The sequence below is a fragment of a genome, unplaced genomic scaffold (genome assembly GCF_019419815.1).
Source record: "Pyrus x bretschneideri cultivar Hongxiangsu unplaced genomic scaffold, Pyrus_bretschneideri_v1 Contig25, whole genome shotgun sequence".
NCBI classification, from domain to species: Eukaryota; Viridiplantae; Streptophyta; class Magnoliopsida; order Rosales; family Rosaceae; genus Pyrus; species Pyrus x bretschneideri.
The window spans coordinates 3,003,510-3,022,310 of NW_025999557.1; the positions used below are offsets into that span (position 1 = coordinate 3,003,510).

Sequence of the window (18,801 nt, forward strand, 5' to 3'; positions counted from 1 at the left end):
TAGGGTAAATGGGTTTAGGTAATTGGGTTAGGCTTTAGGTGGGTTGGGTTTGGGCTAGAAGGAAAATGGGTTTGGGTTGGAAACCTCACGGCCCAAAGGCCCAATTACAAAGGGTGTTGGGTTGGGCTGCCCAGGTTTTGGGCTTGGCAGGAAAGGCCCACAGGCCTTGGGTGTTCGCCGGAGTCCAAGGAAGGAGAAGGCCGGTTTTCGGCCGGAGAATTCCCAAGCTCCGTTGGAGCTCAAAACTCAACCAAAACATGTCATTCAATATACCAAATTGAAGCCCCGAAGGTAAGGAATCGAAATATACCCTTGGTTTCCGTCATTGTGGCCGGAGTTGGCCGGAAAACAGCTTGGAAGCCACGGGTGTCCGCCGGAAACTGGGTAAGATTCAAATGAGCATAACTTCTTCAATACTCAATGAAATTAGGTGAAACAAAAAGGAAAGTTGTAGTACTCAGCGAGACGAAGAGATTCATACCTCGCACGTCGGCCAACTCGCAGTGGTTTGGCCGGAAATCGCCTCGAAAGGGACGGTGCTCGCCGGAAAACTGGGAAATGTCTCTGAGGTGGTTTCTTCGTGAGGGGGGATGGAGAAATCACAGAGGAAGAAAGAGAGAAGAGAGACTTTTCAAAAAAAAGAAAAAGGGAAAGGGATAGGGAACCGGGAACAAAACAGGGGGTGGGCCCCTTGGGCTCACCAAATAAGGTTCAAAAACAATTTTAAAAAGGAAGGTATCCCCAAACTTAGTGAAAATACAAAAATACCCATTTTCTTCCGTAAATTCCGGGACGGGTTGTTACAGTAATAAAGCCCACTGGAGACGGCAGGTAGGCACACATTGTGTACGAACAAAAAAAAGTTGAGGTTTTATCATAAAAATAATTGGTAATATAGAGAATAGCCCAACTACTTGTAAACTTATGTAAGGTCCTTCCTCTTATCAATGTAGGATTCACTATCAACACGTCCTTTTATGTGTGACAAATTTTCAAGCCTAACACTTGAACAACACAACTCGAGTGACGTGGAGCAAGTGTGGTCGTTGGGCTTCACACATGAGCCAACCTGTTCTAATACTATAAAGAAAGTTGAGGTTTCACCATAAAACCAATTGACAATATGAGAAGTAGTCTAACTCCCTTATAAGCACATGCAAGGTCTCTCATCTCTTCAATGTGAGATTCACTCTCTACACTGGAAGTGTTATTCAAGTATCCCCGAAGGTTGGGAAGGGATTAATTGCTCCAAGGTTTTGACAATGCGGTGGAAGGAGAGGTGCTATGTTTGTGAGAGTTCAAGGGGGTGTGATATCCAGTGCTCTGAGCTTAAATGCCCTTTGGCATTTCATGTGAGTTGTGGGTTGGATGAGGATCTTTGTATTGAGTACAAGGATGGAATGAATAAGGGAGCTATTGCCACAAAATTTCATCACTTAAACATCTATTTGTACTGACTTGTAGACCCTTTGGTTGCGAAAACTTCATAGATAAGTAATAAAGGCCATTTTGAAACAAGCCTTAACCAATCATCTTCCCGGTAACTATGGTAACTATGTCCTGAAAAATCCCATGACTGAAACTCCTCTACCATTAACAACTGATACTTAAGATGACATTTTTTTAAAATCATGCTAGTTTGTAGGTTGGTTTGTCATGTGATCAATGACACCCATATCCAATAATCATGCACAAGACTTGTATTTTGAGCTATTGAAATAAGTATTTAAGATATATGCAGTGTCTTCATGTGGTATTCCTTCTGCTTCTGCCAAAAACCCAGTGAACTTCCCAAGGAGAGTAGTGTGGTTCTCCGCTCCAGTTTCCACTGTTTCTTCATTCTGACCCCTTGAATTTTTGCGTTGAAGGTAGGAAGCAAAGTCATTGATCAATGTAGTAGGATTTGACGTAAAATCTAACAAACCACCATTGGGAGTTTGACTTGCATGGTTTATTGAGAAAGATGCTGGAAGATTGGACCCATAACTGTTTTTGAATGGTGGGTTTGAGTTACTTTGAAATGTCATTTGTCATCCTTGTTGAACTTAGGTTTTAACTTTGGATGAAGTATCCAGCATCGATCTTTGGTATGGCGAATTCCAAGGTGACCAATGCAAAGACAGTGATCACATTTTAAGTCTGACCTTTTTCCCTTTTAAACCTTTGATTGAGGTGACTTGTGATTTGAAGCATATGCTCGAGCTTCTCACACACTGGACTTGGTGTCAAGAGCAATGACTCACCTTTTAACTTCTTCTCGTTGTATGGTGGCACATACACTGGAAAAAGATGGAAACTCCGAGTTCATCAAGATGTGGCTCCTTAAATCTTCATACAAAAATCAAGATGTGACATAATATCTTGCAATTACACCCAAAAATCACCAAATGTGGCCAGTTCCCACCTCTCCAAAGGGGGCCGGCCACACCCCTATAAATACCACTTCATTTCTCCAAAAAACTAAGTTGAATCATTTAGCAAAGTTCTCCAAACACTTTTCCCTACCTTATGAATACCTATGCTTCATATTAGACATGCACGGATAAGTGGGGACATTGTAAGTTTTGCCAAAACAAGGCAAGGAAGAATCAGCTTGACTCTGGTGGTTCAAGTGGTTCTTGAGATCAGCGACAAAGTTACGTACGTTGGTGCAGGTTGAATGAGAGAAGTCAGGTTGAGGTTTTATGGGTTAGTTAATGTGTACATTTCCAGAAGGAATTAACAAAATATAACCCAGAGGAATACTTCAATTCTTACGCCGCTTAGAATTTGAGTTCCATCACACAGTTCTCAAAGAAAGCTCAAGAGTTGCCAGGAGCGTCATGAATTGAATTACTCTTTACACATACACAAAGAAAAGAAGAGCGGGAGTGATCAATTACTGTTTACACATAGACAAAGAGAATGTTGAATTACTCTTCCAAGTCTCCATTTAAAAAATAAAAAGAGGAGACTTCTCTCACAGTGTACATGTGTACTAGGATATATTTAACTACCTAACCTAAAGTTTTAAGCTGTTTCATTTATTTTGCTTATTAAGTACTTATTGTGGTTCGAACCGGTTCGCAATCTCTCTTCTCTTTGTCAAAGAACCATTGAATACTGAGTTCCTTAGTATCTGGATGGGTCAGCTTACAATTTATGGCAGATTCCAAAAGCCTTCCCTTTAGAGTCGTCAACCTATTTCCTCTTATGGAAATGCCTTGTGAAAGCTTTACTGTGGACACAGTTGATGATCCATTAGGGGCAGAGCAATTCATTGCTTTGTGCTAACCTACTGAAATCCTTCTAGTAGTGTGAAACATTAAGTTAAAATCCAGAGCGATACCAACAGCCAAGAACGCACGATTACCACTAGCTCCGCTTCACTGCGGCATTTCGTCCAACAGCTCCAACGCAAATGCAACTAGGAGTTTCAGGGATTGGGTTGAACTGGTTGGTGAGGCTGTGTCGACTGCATTTCCCGATTTGGGTTGCTTTGGGGTGCCTGTTGGGGCTCCTCAAGCCGAGCTCCTTCAATTGGGTCACACCCAACTACAACATCTTAGGTTTAACACTGACCATGCTCGGCATGGGTATGACCCTCACTTTTGCCGACCTTCGTGGTGCCTTGGCTATGCCCAAGGAGTTGCTTGCTGGCTTTGTTCTTCAGTTCTCGGTCTGTAGCTCCACATTTCATGCGTATATTAATGCTTATATTGAATTAATACATAATTGAATCGAATACTGAATGCCATTCCCTACATTTTGTTTGATGCATATAGCTCATTTGTTGTAGTAATTAGCCTTTGTGTTCATATCACATAAAATCTTTGATATTTGTGTTAATTTTCCAGTTCAAGCCTTCAAGCAAATGTCATTGTTTTTTATGACTCTGAATATATAAATTTTTTTACTACTCTTAGTTACCCCTGCAGTGTTCATCCTCTTGTTATCTTAGGGTCCAGTGTCAACAACATTGATCTTGCAAACATTTCTAACTCCATGTTGTTTCGTACTGGGGTGAAAAATTGTGGTTATGTGTTCTTTGATCTGTTTAGGCGCAAATATGTAACATTTACGATTTAAATGGTGAGTACTACTTGCAGGTGATGCCTTTATCAGTATATTTTGTGAGCAAGCTTTTGAAATTGCCATCGTATTATGCAGCTGGTTTGATATTGGTTGGTTGCTGCCCAGGTGGTATGTATCTGTGCCAGTCTTTTCGTAGATATCGTTGTTATGTTTACTCAATCTTCACCGCTTTTTCTGAATACAATTTTTCCCCGGTTATTTCTTGGCAGGAACAGCAAGTAACATTGTAACTTATATTGCACGGTACATGAATCATCTGAAATAGTATCAACTTGTCATAATTATCCCACCCCTTTATGTTGCCAGCCCCAACAGAGTGTTGGTGAGTTGGATGGGTATGTTATATTGAAAAAATATTACAGGATTGGCACGCCTACATTTCACTTGCACCTTGCATACCATCTTGCTGCTCAGATGAATAAGACCGAAAGGGATGATACTAAAACTTTCAAAAACTAGGGTGACAAAAGTCTACTTTACTTTTTTCCCCTCTCCTGGCCAGAGGATCTGATGACCTTGTTGTTTTTGCAGTGGAAATGTGGCACTTTCGGTTTTAATGAGAGCGGCAAGCGCTTTATCAGCCGTGGTTGGTAAACTGACGTCAATTTCTTTTGATATTTTTTTGTTCTTTAAGTGGTGTACTGGTATGGTCCAAATTTTTGCACATACATTGAAAACTGGTTAGAAAGATAAGTTTGAATCAAATTTTCTGCTAAAACTCCCGGAAAAATTAAATCCTGATTAACTTTCTGTCGTGTCTATTTCTTTTGCCTGTCAAAAGCTACGGGGAGCATCAAACTATCTCCCTTGGAAATGTTGGAAATTCAAATAAAAACAGGTTGTAAAAGGTTGCTGCTAGTTGTTAGTTTCTTTACAGGTTGTATCCACACATGCTGCAACTACAAAGTTTAAAGTTTCCTCCATGTGCTAGCTGAAATGGTGATGAAAGACAGCAAGTGTGCTGCCATGTGATGTGCTAGCAGGAAGACAGCAGTGTTTCTCCATGTGTTAGCCGAAAGGAAGGTATTATAACCTGCCATGATGCAATGCATGTGTATGCCAACTATCAAAGTTGCTGCATGTGTTTGAAAGGGTGTAAAGATGTGGAACACCATCATTCATTATATGTATTGTTGGATTGTTTATTTTTTCTGTTTTTGTATAAATAGGCCATCTTGCTAAGCCTTAGATAACATCATCCAAATACCATTTCCATTCTCATTTTCAGCTTGTAAGCTTTAAGAGTTATAAACTCTTCTAATATTTCAAAGTGTTTGTTATCACCAAGCTTGCTACTTCTTTCATATATCAAAGTCCAAGTGTTTTACCAAAGCTTGTTGCTTCCCTCCTTTCTCTATTTCTTTGTCCAATTTTATTGAGAGTGAAAGTGAGAGGTGTGATAGAGTTTGTAAACTTATCACCCACATATTTTGGTATTGAGTTAGTAAACTCTTGTGAATACCAACAATTGGTATCAGAGCCAGAATACCATTCTGGCAAGTGCAGTAGCTATGGCGTCCAATTTAGTGCAACTCCAGGTTCCCACATTGAAGAAAGAAAATTATGAAAGATGGTGCATCCAATTCAAAGCATTGTTTGGATCACAGGAGCTATGGGAAGTTGTCAGTAGTGGGTATGTTGTACCCACTGCCGAGCAAGAAGCCGTATATACTGCGGATCAAAGGAACACTCTCAAGGACTTACGAAAGAAGGACCAAAAGGCGCTGTATCTTCTATACCAGGGTTTGGAAGATTCAACGTTCGAAAAGGTTGCAGAAGCAACAACGAGCAAGCAAGTATGGGACACACTCAGTACAATCTACAAAGGAGTAGATCGGGTCAAGAAAGTGAGATTACAGTCACTTCGAGCAGATTTTGAAATTGCTCATTGTGATAGTAAATCAGATGAGGAGAAATGGCGAGAGACTCGATGAAGTACGAGTTGTAGAGAAGATACTCCGGTCACTCACATCTAAGTTTGAGCATGTGGTGACTGCCATTGAGGAATCCAAGGATTTGGAGGTGATGAGCACAGAGGAGCTACTAGGATCCCTCCTAGTTCACGAGCAACGCATTCAGAAGAATGCAAACCCCACAACGCTAGAGCAAGCTTTGGAGTCAAAGTTGAATATTGACAAACCAAATGGAGGTCGTGGGCAGTGGAACTCACGTCGTGGGAGTTCATCTAACCGTAGCCGAGGACGAGCTCGAGGAAGAGGTCGAGGCTATGCACAAAATCGAGGTCAGTCTCAAGAGTGGAGATTTACTCGAGGAAAGGCACATATCCAATGTCACAATTGCAAGCAAGATGGACATTATGCCAATGAATGTTCACATAAAAATGGTGAGCATGTCAACATGGCAGAATCAAGTGGAAATACTGATGAAGAACTTACAGTCTTGCTAGCACACCATGATTCCAGTAGCCAACAAGATGTTTGGTATTTGGACTCTGGTGCAAGCAATCACATGTGTGGAAAGAAGGAGTTTTTTGCCGAACTCAAAGATGGGGCCTATGGATCTGTAAGTCTTGGTGACTCCTCAAAGTTGCCAGTTAAAGGCAAAGGGAAGATCAAGATCATCCAGAAGGATGGTAGAGAAGAATACATCTCTGATACCTACTACATACCAGGTATGAAGAGCAACATTCTGAGCATTGGTCAACTGCTCCAGAAAGGGTACATTATACATATGGAGAACATGCTTCTCACTCTTAGGAATGCAAGGAGAAAGCTCATTGCACGTGTTCGAATGTCAAAGAACCGGATGTTTCCGTTGAATTTGAACACAAAGATTGGAAGCTGCAACATCGGTGTAATGGAAGATGAGTCATGGAAATGGCATCTTCGATTTGGCCATCTTCATTTCAATGGCTTAAAGTTGCTGTCAAGTGGAGGAATGGTTCGTGGTCTACCCCAAATTGAAGCCACACGCCAAGTATGTGAAGGTTGTGTGCTTGGCAAGCAAGCACGACTATCGTTCCCTGTTGGTGATACATGGAGAGCAAAGGCACCACTGTAGTTGGTGCACACAGATATATGTGGTCCATTGGATCCCATGTCTTACGGAGGTAATAGGTATTTTATTACCTTCATTGATGATTTCAGTAGAAAGACTTGGGTCTATTTTCTCAAGGAGAAGTCAGCTGCCCTAAAAATTTTCAAGGAGTTCAAGGCACTCACAGAGGCTGAAAGTAACCATAAGCTTGTGGCTGTGAGATCAGATAGAGGTGGAGAGTACACCTCCAATGCTTTCCAAGCATACTGCAAGGAGCAAGGAATTAGGCATCAACTTACTGCTGCCTATACCCCACAGCAAAATGGGATAGCCGAAAGAAAGAATCGAACCATCCTTGACATGACAAGGTCCATGCTTAAGGAGAAGAATTTGCCAAAAGAGTTATGGGCAGAAGCTGTAGCTTGTTCGATTTATTTGTTGAATCGATGTCCAACAAAGAGTGTCAAGAGGATGACACCACAAGAGGCTTGGAGTGGATACAAGCCGAATGTTACACACCTAAGAATTTTTGGGTGTGTTGCATATGCTCAAGTTCCAGAAGCCAAGAGGAGGAAACTTGATGATAGAGGTGAGAAGTGTGTGTTTGTGGGCTATAGTGAAGAGTCCAAGGCGTACAAGCTCTACAACCCACTAACTGGCAAACTAGTGGTTAGTAGAGATGTCATATTTAGTGAGGAAGAGGCATGGATGTGGAACAACAAAGAAGTCAGTAAAGAGAAGATCGTCTCCACTGATTTTGAAGAACCAGAAGTTGTACCACCTGTTGAGCAACAACCTGCTCAAACAATCACAACAACTCCAGTGCACAGAATTGCAAGGAGTGGTCCTACATCTAGTGAGGAAAGCAGCTCCTCAACTCCAGTGAGGTTAAGGAGTCTCACAGAGATTTATGGACAAGAAGAAGAAGAAACCAATTTTTTCTGCTTCTATGCAGACCATGAGCCTCTCTCATTCAATGAAGCTGTGGAAGAAAATTGTTGGAAAAAAGCCATGGAAGAAGAGATCCATGCCATCGAGAAGAATGACACTTGGGAGTTGACAAAGCTCCCACCAAATCAGAAGGCTATTGGTGTCAAGTGGGTTTACAAGATCAAACGCACTGCAGATGGGAGTGTGGATCGATACAAATCAAGGCTTGTAGCAAAGGGCTACAAACAGAAGTATGGAGTGGACTATGATGAAGTCTATGCTCCAGTTGCAAGACTTGACACGGTAAGATTGCTAATCTCTCTTGCCGCTCATCATAAATGGAAAATTTATCAATTAGATGTCAAGTCAGCCTTCCTTAATGGAGTTCTTGAGGAAGAAGTGTACGTGGAAAAACCAGAAGGCTTCCAAGTACAGGGAAAAGAAGATAAGGTGTATCGTTTGAAGAAGGCTTTGTATGGCCTCAAGCAAGCACCACGAGCTTGGAACTCAAGGATTGACAACTACCTTCATCAAAATGGATTTCAGAAATGTCCATACGAGCATTCAGTTTACATGAAGAATGGTGCAAAAGGGGAGTTCTTAATTGTTTGTCTCTATGTAGATGACTTGTTGTTTACAGGAAACAATGAAGCAATGTTCTGTGAGTTCAAGCAATCCATGTTCAGTGAATTCGAGATGACTGACAATGGATTAATGTCATACTTTCTTGGCATAGAAGTGAAGCAAGGAAGTGACGGTATCTACATCTCTCAACAAAAGTACATGAGAGATATATTGGAGAAATTTAATATGGACAAGTGCAATATTGTCAACACTCCAGTTGCAACTGGATTGAAGCTGTCCAAGGAAGGAGAAGGTGAGTTTGTAAACTCAACCGTGTACAAAATCTTGGTTGGAAGCCTAAGGTACCTTACAATCACAAGACCTGATATAGTTTATGGTGTTGGACTCGTGAGTCGATACATAGAAACACCAAGGGAGTCTCATTGGCTGGCCGCCAAGAGAATTTTGAGGTACATAAGAGGTACTCTAAACTATGGTCTATTTTATAATTTTGGTGAAGATGCAAAATTATTTGGTTATTCAGATAGTGATTGGGGAGGTGACCAAGATGAAAGGAAAAACACAACTGGCTATGTGTTTTTTTTAGGATCAACAACTTTCTCATGGACTTCAAAGAAGCAATCAATTGTTGCTTTGTCATCGTGTGAAGCCGAGTACGTTGCTGTAGCCTCAACCGTGTGTGAGGCAATTTGGTTAAGAAATCTGTTGAAGTCAGTGTGTCATCCACAAGTGGAATCGACTGTGATTCATGTGGATAACATCTCAGCTATCAAGCTTGCTAGGAATCCAGCCCAACATGGAAGGAGTAAGCACATTGATACCAGGTTCCATTTTCTAAGGGACCATGTGAAGCAAAAGACAATTGAGCTTGTCTATTGTCACACAAAGGAACAAGTGGCTGACATCTTCACTAAGCCCACTACCAGTTGAATCATTCCGGTTATTGCGTGAAATGCTAGGCATGAAGGCGTTTTGATTTGAGGGGGCGTGTTGGAAATTCAAATAAAAACAGGTTGTAAAAGGTTGCTGCTAGTTGTTAGTTTCTTTACAGGTTGTATCCACACATGCTGCAACTACAAAGTCTAAAGTTTCCTCCATGTGCTAGCTGAAATGGTGATGAAAGACAGCAAGTGTGCTGCCATGTGATGTGCTAGCAGGAAGACAACAGTGTTTCTCCATGTGTTAGCCGAAAGGAAGGTATTACAACCTGCCATGATGCAATGCATGTGTATGCCAACTATCAAAGTTGCTGCATGTGTTTGAAAGGGTGTAAAGATGTGGAACACCATCATTCATTATATGTATTGTTGGATTGTTTATTTTTCCGGTTTTGTATAAATAGGCCATCTTGCTAAGCCTTAGATAACATCATCCAAATCCCATTTCCATTCTCATTTTCAGCTTGTAAGCTTTAAGAGTTATAAACTCTTCTAATATTTCAAAGTGTTTGTTATCACCAAGCTTGCTACTTCTTTCATATATCAAAGTCCAAGTGTTTTACCAAAGCTTGTTGCTTCCCTCCTTTCTCTATTTCTTTGTCCAATTTTATTGAGAGTGAAAGTGAGAGGTGTGATAGAGTTTGTAAACTTATCACCCACATATTTTGGTATTGAGTTAGTAAACTCTTGTGAATACCAACAGGAAATGATTCGTTAAATATGAATTATGAATAAAATTTTCCTTTGTTCGATTCTCAACCTAAAGTGATCTGCTGAAAGATCAGACCTTAACCCACAGTTTGGACATGGGAAATAAACTTGAAATTTGGACAAAAATCAGAAATTTTAAATTGAAATGACCAATTCCCTTGTTTGGATTTATAATCATAGAAATTTAATTACCACTTACTATTACTAATGACTTAACTTTTAAGCTTTTTCCAAGGAACCTTACTTCTTTTACCCTTTCATACTGTAGATCATGACCCCATTTCTCACAGCTAAACTTGCTGGCCAATATGTTGCAGTAGATGCAGCTGGGCTCTTATTCTCAACACTGCAGGTAAGCTTTCAATCGTTTTTCCTTCGTCTTGTTATAGCTGTTGCTGTTTTAAATTATATAGAGGTACCATATGCTTTGAACACAGGTTGTGCTTCTCCCTGTTTTGGTGGGTGCATTTCTGAATCAGTATTTCCAAGGCCTGGTTAAATTCATCTCCCCCGTGATGCCACCCATTGCTGTAGCAACTGTAGGTGTTCTTTGTGGGAATGCAATTGCCCAGAGTTCATCTGCAATCCTTACGTCTGGTAAACAAGTGGTGCTTGCTTCCGCTCTTCTTCATGCAAGTGGATTTTTCTTTGGATACATCTTTTCAAGGATGCTTGGGCTTGATGTCACATCATCAAGGACTATCTCCATCGAGGTTGGCATGCAGGTAAGCATCATTGGGTTGTTTTTTTTCTTCTGGATTTTTTAAAAGAGAGTTTCATAGCTTTTCCACTGCTATTTAATTTCTAGTGAAAAGACATTGCATTCATTTATTCAATCGAAAAGACATTACAGTCAATTGTTAATTTCATTCTGTACCAAAGCCATATGATTGCTTGTATTGTGTGGGTGCGCACACGTGTGATGTGTGTGTATGTATGTATGATTGAAAGAATCCATGTCAATTTGTATGCGCTATCAGTTGTCTGCGAGTGCTGTTTTTGGCTCTTTTATGTTTCAGAATTCGATGCTTGGAATTGTTCTAGCCGGTCAGCACTTCGGAAACCCTCTAACTGCAGTACCATGTGCTGTTTCCAGTGTTTGTCATTCAATCTTGGGTAGTGCCTTGGCAGGATTCTGGAGACAGACTGTGCCAACCCAGAAGCAAGATTGAAATGTCATGTAAAATCTTTAGACGAGCAGGACAAACTTCAATCCTTCTGTTATCGTATGAGCTGGTATTTGTCGGAATTTCTTTTCGTACGTTTTAGCTGCCGAATAGTTGGATTTGCACTTTCCGGTGCTGGTCTCTGAAATAAGTTGAACTATGTTATTTTGCCTTTCAATGTGAATCCTTTGATTTTCGCTCTGGATTTTAACTTAATGTTTCACATATTTGTTCATGTATCAAAAGTCCTATATTCTATGATTTCAAAGATAATAGCAAGCCAAAATTGCAAAAATATCTCCACCTATTCTGGCTTGCTCTGATTACCATTTCGTTTTCAGTTTTATATTTTTTTAGTTATGTTATGGAGGGGGAATATGAAGGATAAAGGAGGGATAAGCAAAGATGGAGGAATGGTGGCGGGAGGTTAGGAAAGACTAAACAAAATGAAGACTGAAAACTAAAATCAATTTCTAGTAGGTTTTGTTTTTATTTCTTATCCCACGTCCAATCCACTATTTCGATTCTTTATTTTTCCATATATATTCCCTCTATCTCGGACAAGAAAGGTTACAAATAGTCAAATCTAAAAAGAAGATTGAACTAGAAAACAAGAGAGAAGGTACACTATTTTAATCAATTGGCCTAATTTACATATACAAATCCAATTGGTTCGTCTTATATTTCAATTCAAATCCATAATCCGTAATCCCAAATCAAAACCTCAAAAAGTGTCCCAAACTTCTCAATCAATCACCCCACCAAATCATTTCCACTAATGTCACTCTAGTTTATTGTATACTTATGCGAGAGATGTACGATTTATGAATTTTTCATGTGGATTGGCAGCCCTTGCAGATGCTTATGTCTGTCCCCTAAGGATTTCTTCCAAATATTTAGATATGTGGTCTGCACTTTGAGTCCTAATATACATCAATGCATTTTAAGTTGCTTAGATATTCCACTTGCTAGATATTTGTGGATTTTTGACCGCACATTTAGCCGTTAAATTCAGTAATATATATTGTACATGAATTTCTACATAGGTTAGATAACAGGAAGACCCGAAAACTAGAAAACGAGGGATCTCTTTCGTTTTCATGTATCGCACATTGGCATATGTATAATTGATTTGTAGCTTTCAGCTACATATGGTAGTATGTAACAACCCGTCCTGGGATTTAGGGAACCAAAAGAGTGCTTTTGTATTTTCATTAAGTTTGAGGATATTTTCCTTTTAAAAATGATTTTTGGATCTTAAATGGCATATGTATAATTGATTTGTAGCTTTCAGCTGCATATGGTAGTATGTAACAACCCGTCCTGGGATTTACGGAACCAAAAGAGTGTTTTTGTATTTTCATTAAGTTTGAGGATATTTTCCTTTTAAAAATGATTTTTGGATCTTAAATGGCATATGTATAATTGATTTGTAGCTTTCAGCTGCATATGGTAGTATGTAACAACCCGTCCTGGGATTTACGGAACCAAAAGAGTGTTTTTGTATTTTCATTAAGTTTGAGGATATTTTCCTTTTAAAAATGATTTTTGGATCTTAAATGGTGAGCCTAAGAGGGGCCCACCCCTAATTTGTACCCCGGTTCCCTTCCCTTTACTTTTTTTTTTTTTTTTTTTGAAAAGACTCTCTCTCCCTTTTTCTCAAAGTTCTATTTTCTTCCTCACTCACCCTTATCACTCCCTTTGGCTCTCTCTCTCCCCGAAACTCTCTATATCTCTCTCGACCTTACTCTTCCCTCCTCACCGTTGAACACACACACACAAACATACAAACACACGACGGCATCACCATCATCGGCCTTTCTTCTCTCCCTCCTCCTTTGTGAAGCACAGAGACCACCCAATCATGTTTAGCACACCCGTGCCGACGAGTTCTACTATTCCCGACTAGGTGAGGCTCGAAATACCATCACTCATTCTTCATTTTCAATGGTCTGATGGTTTTAATGAAAATAGGTATTGTCTTGGGACGTTTTGACATAGGAAAACCACCTTGGAGAACTAAACCCAGATTCCAGCAAATACCCGTGGCTTTCAGGCCATTTTCGGGCCAAACCACGATGAGTTGGCTGACGTGCAAGGTATCAATCTCTTCGTCTCACCCAGTACTACAACTTTCCTTTTTATTTCACCCAATTTCGTTGAGTATTGAAGAAGTTTTATCCATTTGAATCTTACCCAGTTTCCAGCGACCTCCGCGGCTTTCAAGGAATTTTCCAGCCAAACCACGACGAGTTGGACGTCATGCGAGGTAGCATTCTCTTTGTCTCTTCGAGAACTATGATTTTCGTTGTTGAATCACTTAATTTCGTTAAGTATTGACAAAGTTATGAGCGTTCAAAATTTGTCTAATTTTCGGCCGAATTCCGACCTTCTTCCCCAGTGAGTAACGGGCTCCCGAGCCCAACCCTTCAAACCAGGCCCCTTGGCCTTTACCAACTAGGGCCTTTGGCTTGTTAAAATCAAACCCAACCCATTTATTTATTTTAATTGTTTTTCTGAAATTTAAAGGCCTTTGGGCCATTTCCCTTTAAGGCCTTAGGCCCGTGCACTTTAAACCATAAACCCTTTGAATTTAGGCCTTTAGGCCTAGGACATTTCAGCCCAAACTCATCAGCCTAGCCCAGATTCGGTTGGAATATTCTTATGTTGACATTTTACGGAATTTATCTGGGACCCTTCTTAGGGTAATTCGACGTCTTGAATCCGTTTCAGATGTCTGTTTTCCCAAAATAAGTCATTTGAGTAGAGTTTGACTAAATGTACCCTTTATGTGCTTAGGGACAATTATTTGTGGCTTTTCCGTTTTCGCTAGTTGCGTGGCTCTTCGGCAGCTAAATACTATGAGTGGACCCCTTCTAAAAATGCATGTTTTGATAGTAGAAATGCATATATGAAAATCATGATGACCATGTTTTATGAAACGTTTTATGAGATAACATGCTTACTGAGGCTAGTTTGAATTATTACTATTTTTCCTATAATCCGTATTCTTATAGAATATCCGATGGATGACGATATGATATTTAGAACATGTTTAGAACACCTCTTTATAGTATAGATGATGGATGACTTTATACTATGAAGTTGCTTTTCAATATATGTATGTTCACTGGTTTTGTACTTACCTAGTGGTCTTTTCTGCTACGGGACGTAGGGATAGATTTCGGTCTATCCTAGGCGACGGTTTGGTGTTGGCATATGACTTGGAGTGTGCTTCCTTTGGCTATTAGCACAGGGACGAGGAGCTGGCATGGAGCCTGAAGTGTATTTTCCTCTGACTGTCTGCTCAGAGACGGGAGGCCGGCATGGGGCCTGGGGGTTATTGTACATTCACTAGTGATTATTATATATACAAGTTATGATTTGAGACATTGCACAACATGCTAGGTTTCAGAAAACCTATGTTTATCATGATATATAAGTGTTTTCATAAAACTTGGGGGTTAGTACGTTGATAATTGTTTTATTATATATATATATATATATATATATATATCAACCTGGTCCACTCATGTTTGTTTTGCCCCCCCCTTCAGGACTTAGAATCGAGGCGTACAATCCAGGCGTCTAAGCACTTCTGCATTGGCATATTCGAGTCCTCTCGGTGTAGGACCCACTCTTTTGTTTCATTCAATTTTATTTTATTTCTTTTAGTGTTCTAGTTAGTTGTATGCTCTGAACATGTTCCTTAAATGCATATTCATTATTCTTTTATATTTATAAGCCTTATCTACCCCTTGTTTTCAGCATTTGCACTCAATAAATGGTTTTCGTTACCCTCGGGTGTCGGCCAGCACGTGCCTATTTTAGGATTCGGAAAATATCGGGATTGGGGCTTGTCATAGTAAGCATTAACCAGTCAAAAGAAAGAGCTGTAAATATTCTACGCATATTGTATATTTTCCATTCAACTGCTTATGCCTCAAGTGGGTTCTCTTCCTTCTCTAAGGCTGAATCATATGGCCTTGCTGCAATAAACTATTGACCATATGCTTTAACTTTTCCATCACAATTTGTGGCAGTTGTTAGGGTTTCTACGGAGGTCAAAAAAGATGTGGAGCCTAGTGATGCAAAAGTTATGTGGGATGTTATTCGTTTGCCTAGCTAAGACATGCCAAAGAAGGACTCGTTGCATTCGTTATGAGGATGTAAATAAATGTCGCATATCTGAAGTTCACTAATCTTGCAAAGGCTGATAAGAAGTCAGTTAATTTGACATGCTACCAATTGATTTATGCTGGAACTTTAATTAGGGTATCAAAGCAGCTTGACTTACATGTTAGATTTGAAATTTCATTACACATGGGAAAAGTGTGAAGAGATGTTTCCCATCGGAAGTTTACCAAACCCTTTATTGTCAATTTATTTTATGATGAAATTTCAACTTTTTTCATTCAGGTCCAGCAAAATTGTTCATGTAACTCGAGTGCAAAGAGCCCCCTGTGTATGTCTCTTGTGCGTTTTGATACTGAAACATAACAAAAAGAAAAAGAGGCAATATTGATTAGTAAAAGAAGATCAACTTACACGAAATAGGTTTATAGTTGTGTGACGTCTTAATTCAACATTACATTGCATTACATTATTGATCCAAGCCTTTTCAATTTCAATGCATGCTGGAGAAACCTGTCATAGTTCATGAGCAGTATTGCTTCTGATCTAGTCAATCTAAATTTCTTTAATTTAAACAAGACATATAGACCGTCACCGTGATATTGCGTAGTCAACCTCTCTAGAATTCTGTGAAGATGACAATGAACTCAGAAAAGTCCCCTAAACTAACAGTAAAAGTCACCATGGGCGTTATATATTATTAGACGTCTTGCATCCGACGTTAGATTTGAGCAAGACTTGTCCTTATATATTAGATTTGAGCAAGACTTGTCCTTGTATATTATTAGAAGTCTTGCACGTTAGATTTGAGCAAGACTTGTCCTTATACACTATTAGACGTCTTGCATCCGATGTTAGATTTGAGCAAGGCTTGTCCTTATATATTATTAGACGTCTTGCTTGTATCATAAGTAAGAGTTTAGAAATCGACTCTTTTTATTGTTTTATTTATTATTATTATTATTATTATATTATAGTATTGCTTCTGAAGTCAAGCTAAATTTCTTTAATTTAAACAAGAAATATAGACCGTCACCGTGATATTGCGTAGTTAATCTCTCTAGAATTCTTATCCACACTACTATAATTTGAAGATGACATTGAACTCAGAAAAGTCCCCTTAATTGACAACAGAAATCGCCATGGGGCGACCTAATTTGAAGTTGCAAACTAATGTTATTGTATCCTCTACAAGATCTTAGTTATATTGTAAATAGATGCCTTTAAGGAAAGGAATCTCTTTTTTTTTCTTTTTTTTTTTTTTTTTAAAGAAAAAGAAAAAAAAAAGGAATTAGTTGTGGGGACCCCATCACATCGAACTTCAACGATTCGAGCCGTCATTTTTTAAGGTGCATCTCATAGATCATCCTTGCAAAATATTAGCCAAATCGAAAATATTTGAGGCATCTAATTAATTTCAAAAAAATTAATGAACACTTTGTTCTCTAAGAAACATTAAAACTCCTTTGTGATTGAATTGAATTGAATTTCTATAAGGATGATCTATGAATCTAAGAAACATTAAAACTCCTTTTAGATTGAATTGAATTTTTGCAAGGATGATCTATGAATCGACGCTTACAAAATAGACAGTTTGGATTGTTGAAATTCGATGTAGAGTGAGTTCTACAACTAATCCTAAATTTTTAGAAAAATTGGAAATCCCTTCTCTTAGAGCAACTCCACTGTGGTGGATTGCTCGGGGGACAGCCCAGAGAAAAAGGCCCGAGGCCTTGTGGATCGGCTCCAGCGTGAAGGAGCCCAAGTGGAGGTGGAGGCCCGAGCTCTGGGCCTTTGAAGAATTGCCAGCTCGAGAGCCCGAGTGGATGTGACGCCAGGGCTGACGTCAGCTTGGCGTCAAGCCTTTTTTTATTTTTTTTCTGTCAGGCGCGTGCACCCCACTCGTGCGTTGCCGACACATTTTCAGAAAAATCAGCCCACTTTTTCAGATTCAAATGTTACCGTTGGGAAGCCATGTGGCTTCCCACGATCCGTTCTATCTCAACGACTTTTTAACTTAGACTGTTCGATCTCAATTGTAAAAAAAATAAAAAAAAGTCTTATTTAATATCCACCGTTCGATCTAAGATCAACGGTTGATATTAATATGTTTTATAAATAAATAAATAAAAGAAAAAATAGTTTTAAAATTAAGAAAAGTTACCGTTGTGACACGTGGCACAATCTGGAGTATTGGAATTCAAATTTTTTTATATCCAACGGCAGAGATTAATTAGTTGAATAAAAATTTAAAAAAAAATTGTAAAAAATGGAAAAAAAATCTGACATTTAAAATTTTTTTTTTTTACTTTTCTATAAATACCTTCTCATTATCATCTACCTTACACCACAATTTCATATTTTCTCAACTACTTTCAATCACATTCCTTTCTTTCTCTCAAAGTTTCAATCCATTTTTTTTCAACAAAATGACTACTAATGCAGGTACGAATTGGTTGTTTCTTGAAGATGTTGCGTTGTGTACTAGCTGAGTTGAAGTTACTCATAGTTTGCTTACGGGTAATAAGATGCAGTTACGAGAAATGTGGAGTCTTATTCATACCAATTATCTTGAGAAAATTGGTGGGAAAAGAACCAAAGAATCGATGTCCAGTCGTTGGAAATTACTTAGCCAATCGTTTAGTACGTGGAGAAACGCCTTGGCACAAGCTAGTACTAATATTTGAAGTGGGAAAAATTACTCGGATCAGGTAACAATATATTATTTATTTGTTTGTATTATACCCAAATTTACATTATAATTATTTGTTTGTATTATTTATTTGTTACCTACTTACATTATAATTATTTGTTTGTATTATTTATTTGTTACCTATTTTCATTATAATTATTTCTTCTCCCGCATTGTGTAGGAACTTCAAGCACAAGCTTGGTACGGTGCCAAAACCAAAAGCAAAAATAAATCATTCAACCGGTGGGAATGTTGGAATATTGTCAAAGATTGTCCTAAATTTAGAGTTGTGCCTGTCGGTCCAGAAGTTTTCATGAACAGCACCCCTCTACACTCTACACCAGATCATGTCTTGCATGTTCATGAAGATGATGCAGAAAAAGTGTCCGAAACGCCCCTCCCTGAACAAGCGTCGGGTTTGACCCGTTATCTAATTAGGCCTTAAGGTAAGAAGACTTCAAAGAGAAAAGGGAATGCTTCCAAGAATGATTATGCAAAGTTCATGGAAGAACTTACTCGCCAAGGTGAATTGACTTTGGCGAGGGAAATGGCAAAATATGAGGCTGATAAGGCT

At 39.1% G+C, this 18,801-nt stretch overlaps 2 protein-coding genes across 3 annotated transcripts; both read left to right on the forward strand.

Annotated features, from left to right (window-relative positions):
• Window positions 1-3,102: 3,102 nt before the first annotated feature.
• LOC108868553 (probable sodium/metabolite cotransporter BASS1, chloroplastic) lies at window positions 3,103-5,833 on the forward strand. Its single transcript, XM_048586916.1, has 4 exons — window positions 3,103-3,658; window positions 4,089-4,182; window positions 4,284-4,317; window positions 4,606-5,833. The coding sequence occupies exons 1-4, from the start codon at window positions 3,401-3,403 to the stop codon at window positions 4,757-4,759; spliced, it is 540 nt and encodes a 179-aa protein (XP_048442873.1). The 5' UTR covers window positions 3,103-3,400; the 3' UTR covers window positions 4,760-5,833.
• A 3,344-nt stretch (window positions 5,834-9,177) lies between these two features.
• LOC103965414 (probable sodium/metabolite cotransporter BASS1, chloroplastic) lies at window positions 9,178-11,577 on the forward strand. 2 transcript variants are annotated; one of them, XM_048586918.1, is made up of 4 exons: window positions 9,178-9,990; window positions 10,504-10,587; window positions 10,673-10,960; window positions 11,255-11,577. In XM_048586918.1, the coding sequence occupies exons 2-4, from the start codon at window positions 10,507-10,509 to the stop codon at window positions 11,405-11,407; spliced, it is 522 nt and encodes a 173-aa protein (XP_048442875.1). In that variant the 5' UTR covers window positions 9,178-9,990; window positions 10,504-10,506; the 3' UTR covers window positions 11,408-11,577. The 2 variants fall into 2 exon arrangements, with proteins under 2 accessions (XP_048442875.1, XP_048442874.1); XM_048586917.1 differs by having other exon boundaries at window positions 9,179-10,587.
• The last annotated feature ends 7,224 nt before the right edge of the window (window positions 11,578-18,801 follow it).

Excerpts from the sequence above, each read along its gene's own strand:
- LOC108868553 (XM_048586916.1), top strand. The coding sequence starts at position 3,401 with ATGCAACTAGGAGTTTCAGGGATTGGGTTGAACTGGTTGGTGAGGCTG. Across the intron at positions 3,659-4,088 it reads GCTTTGTTCTTCAGTTCTCG|GTGATGCCTTTATCAGTATA; the intron begins GTCTGTAGCTCC and ends TACTACTTGCAG. Across the intron at positions 4,183-4,283 it reads GGTTGGTTGCTGCCCAGGTG|GAACAGCAAGTAACATTGTA; the intron begins GTATGTATCTGT and ends ATTTCTTGGCAG.
- LOC103965414 (XM_048586918.1), top strand. The coding sequence starts at position 10,507 with ATGACCCCATTTCTCACAGCTAAACTTGCTGGCCAATATGTTGCAGTA. Across the intron at positions 10,588-10,672 it reads TCTTATTCTCAACACTGCAG|GTTGTGCTTCTCCCTGTTTT; the intron begins GTAAGCTTTCAA and ends CTTTGAACACAG. Across the intron at positions 10,961-11,254 it reads CCATCGAGGTTGGCATGCAG|AATTCGATGCTTGGAATTGT; the intron begins GTAAGCATCATT and ends TTTATGTTTCAG.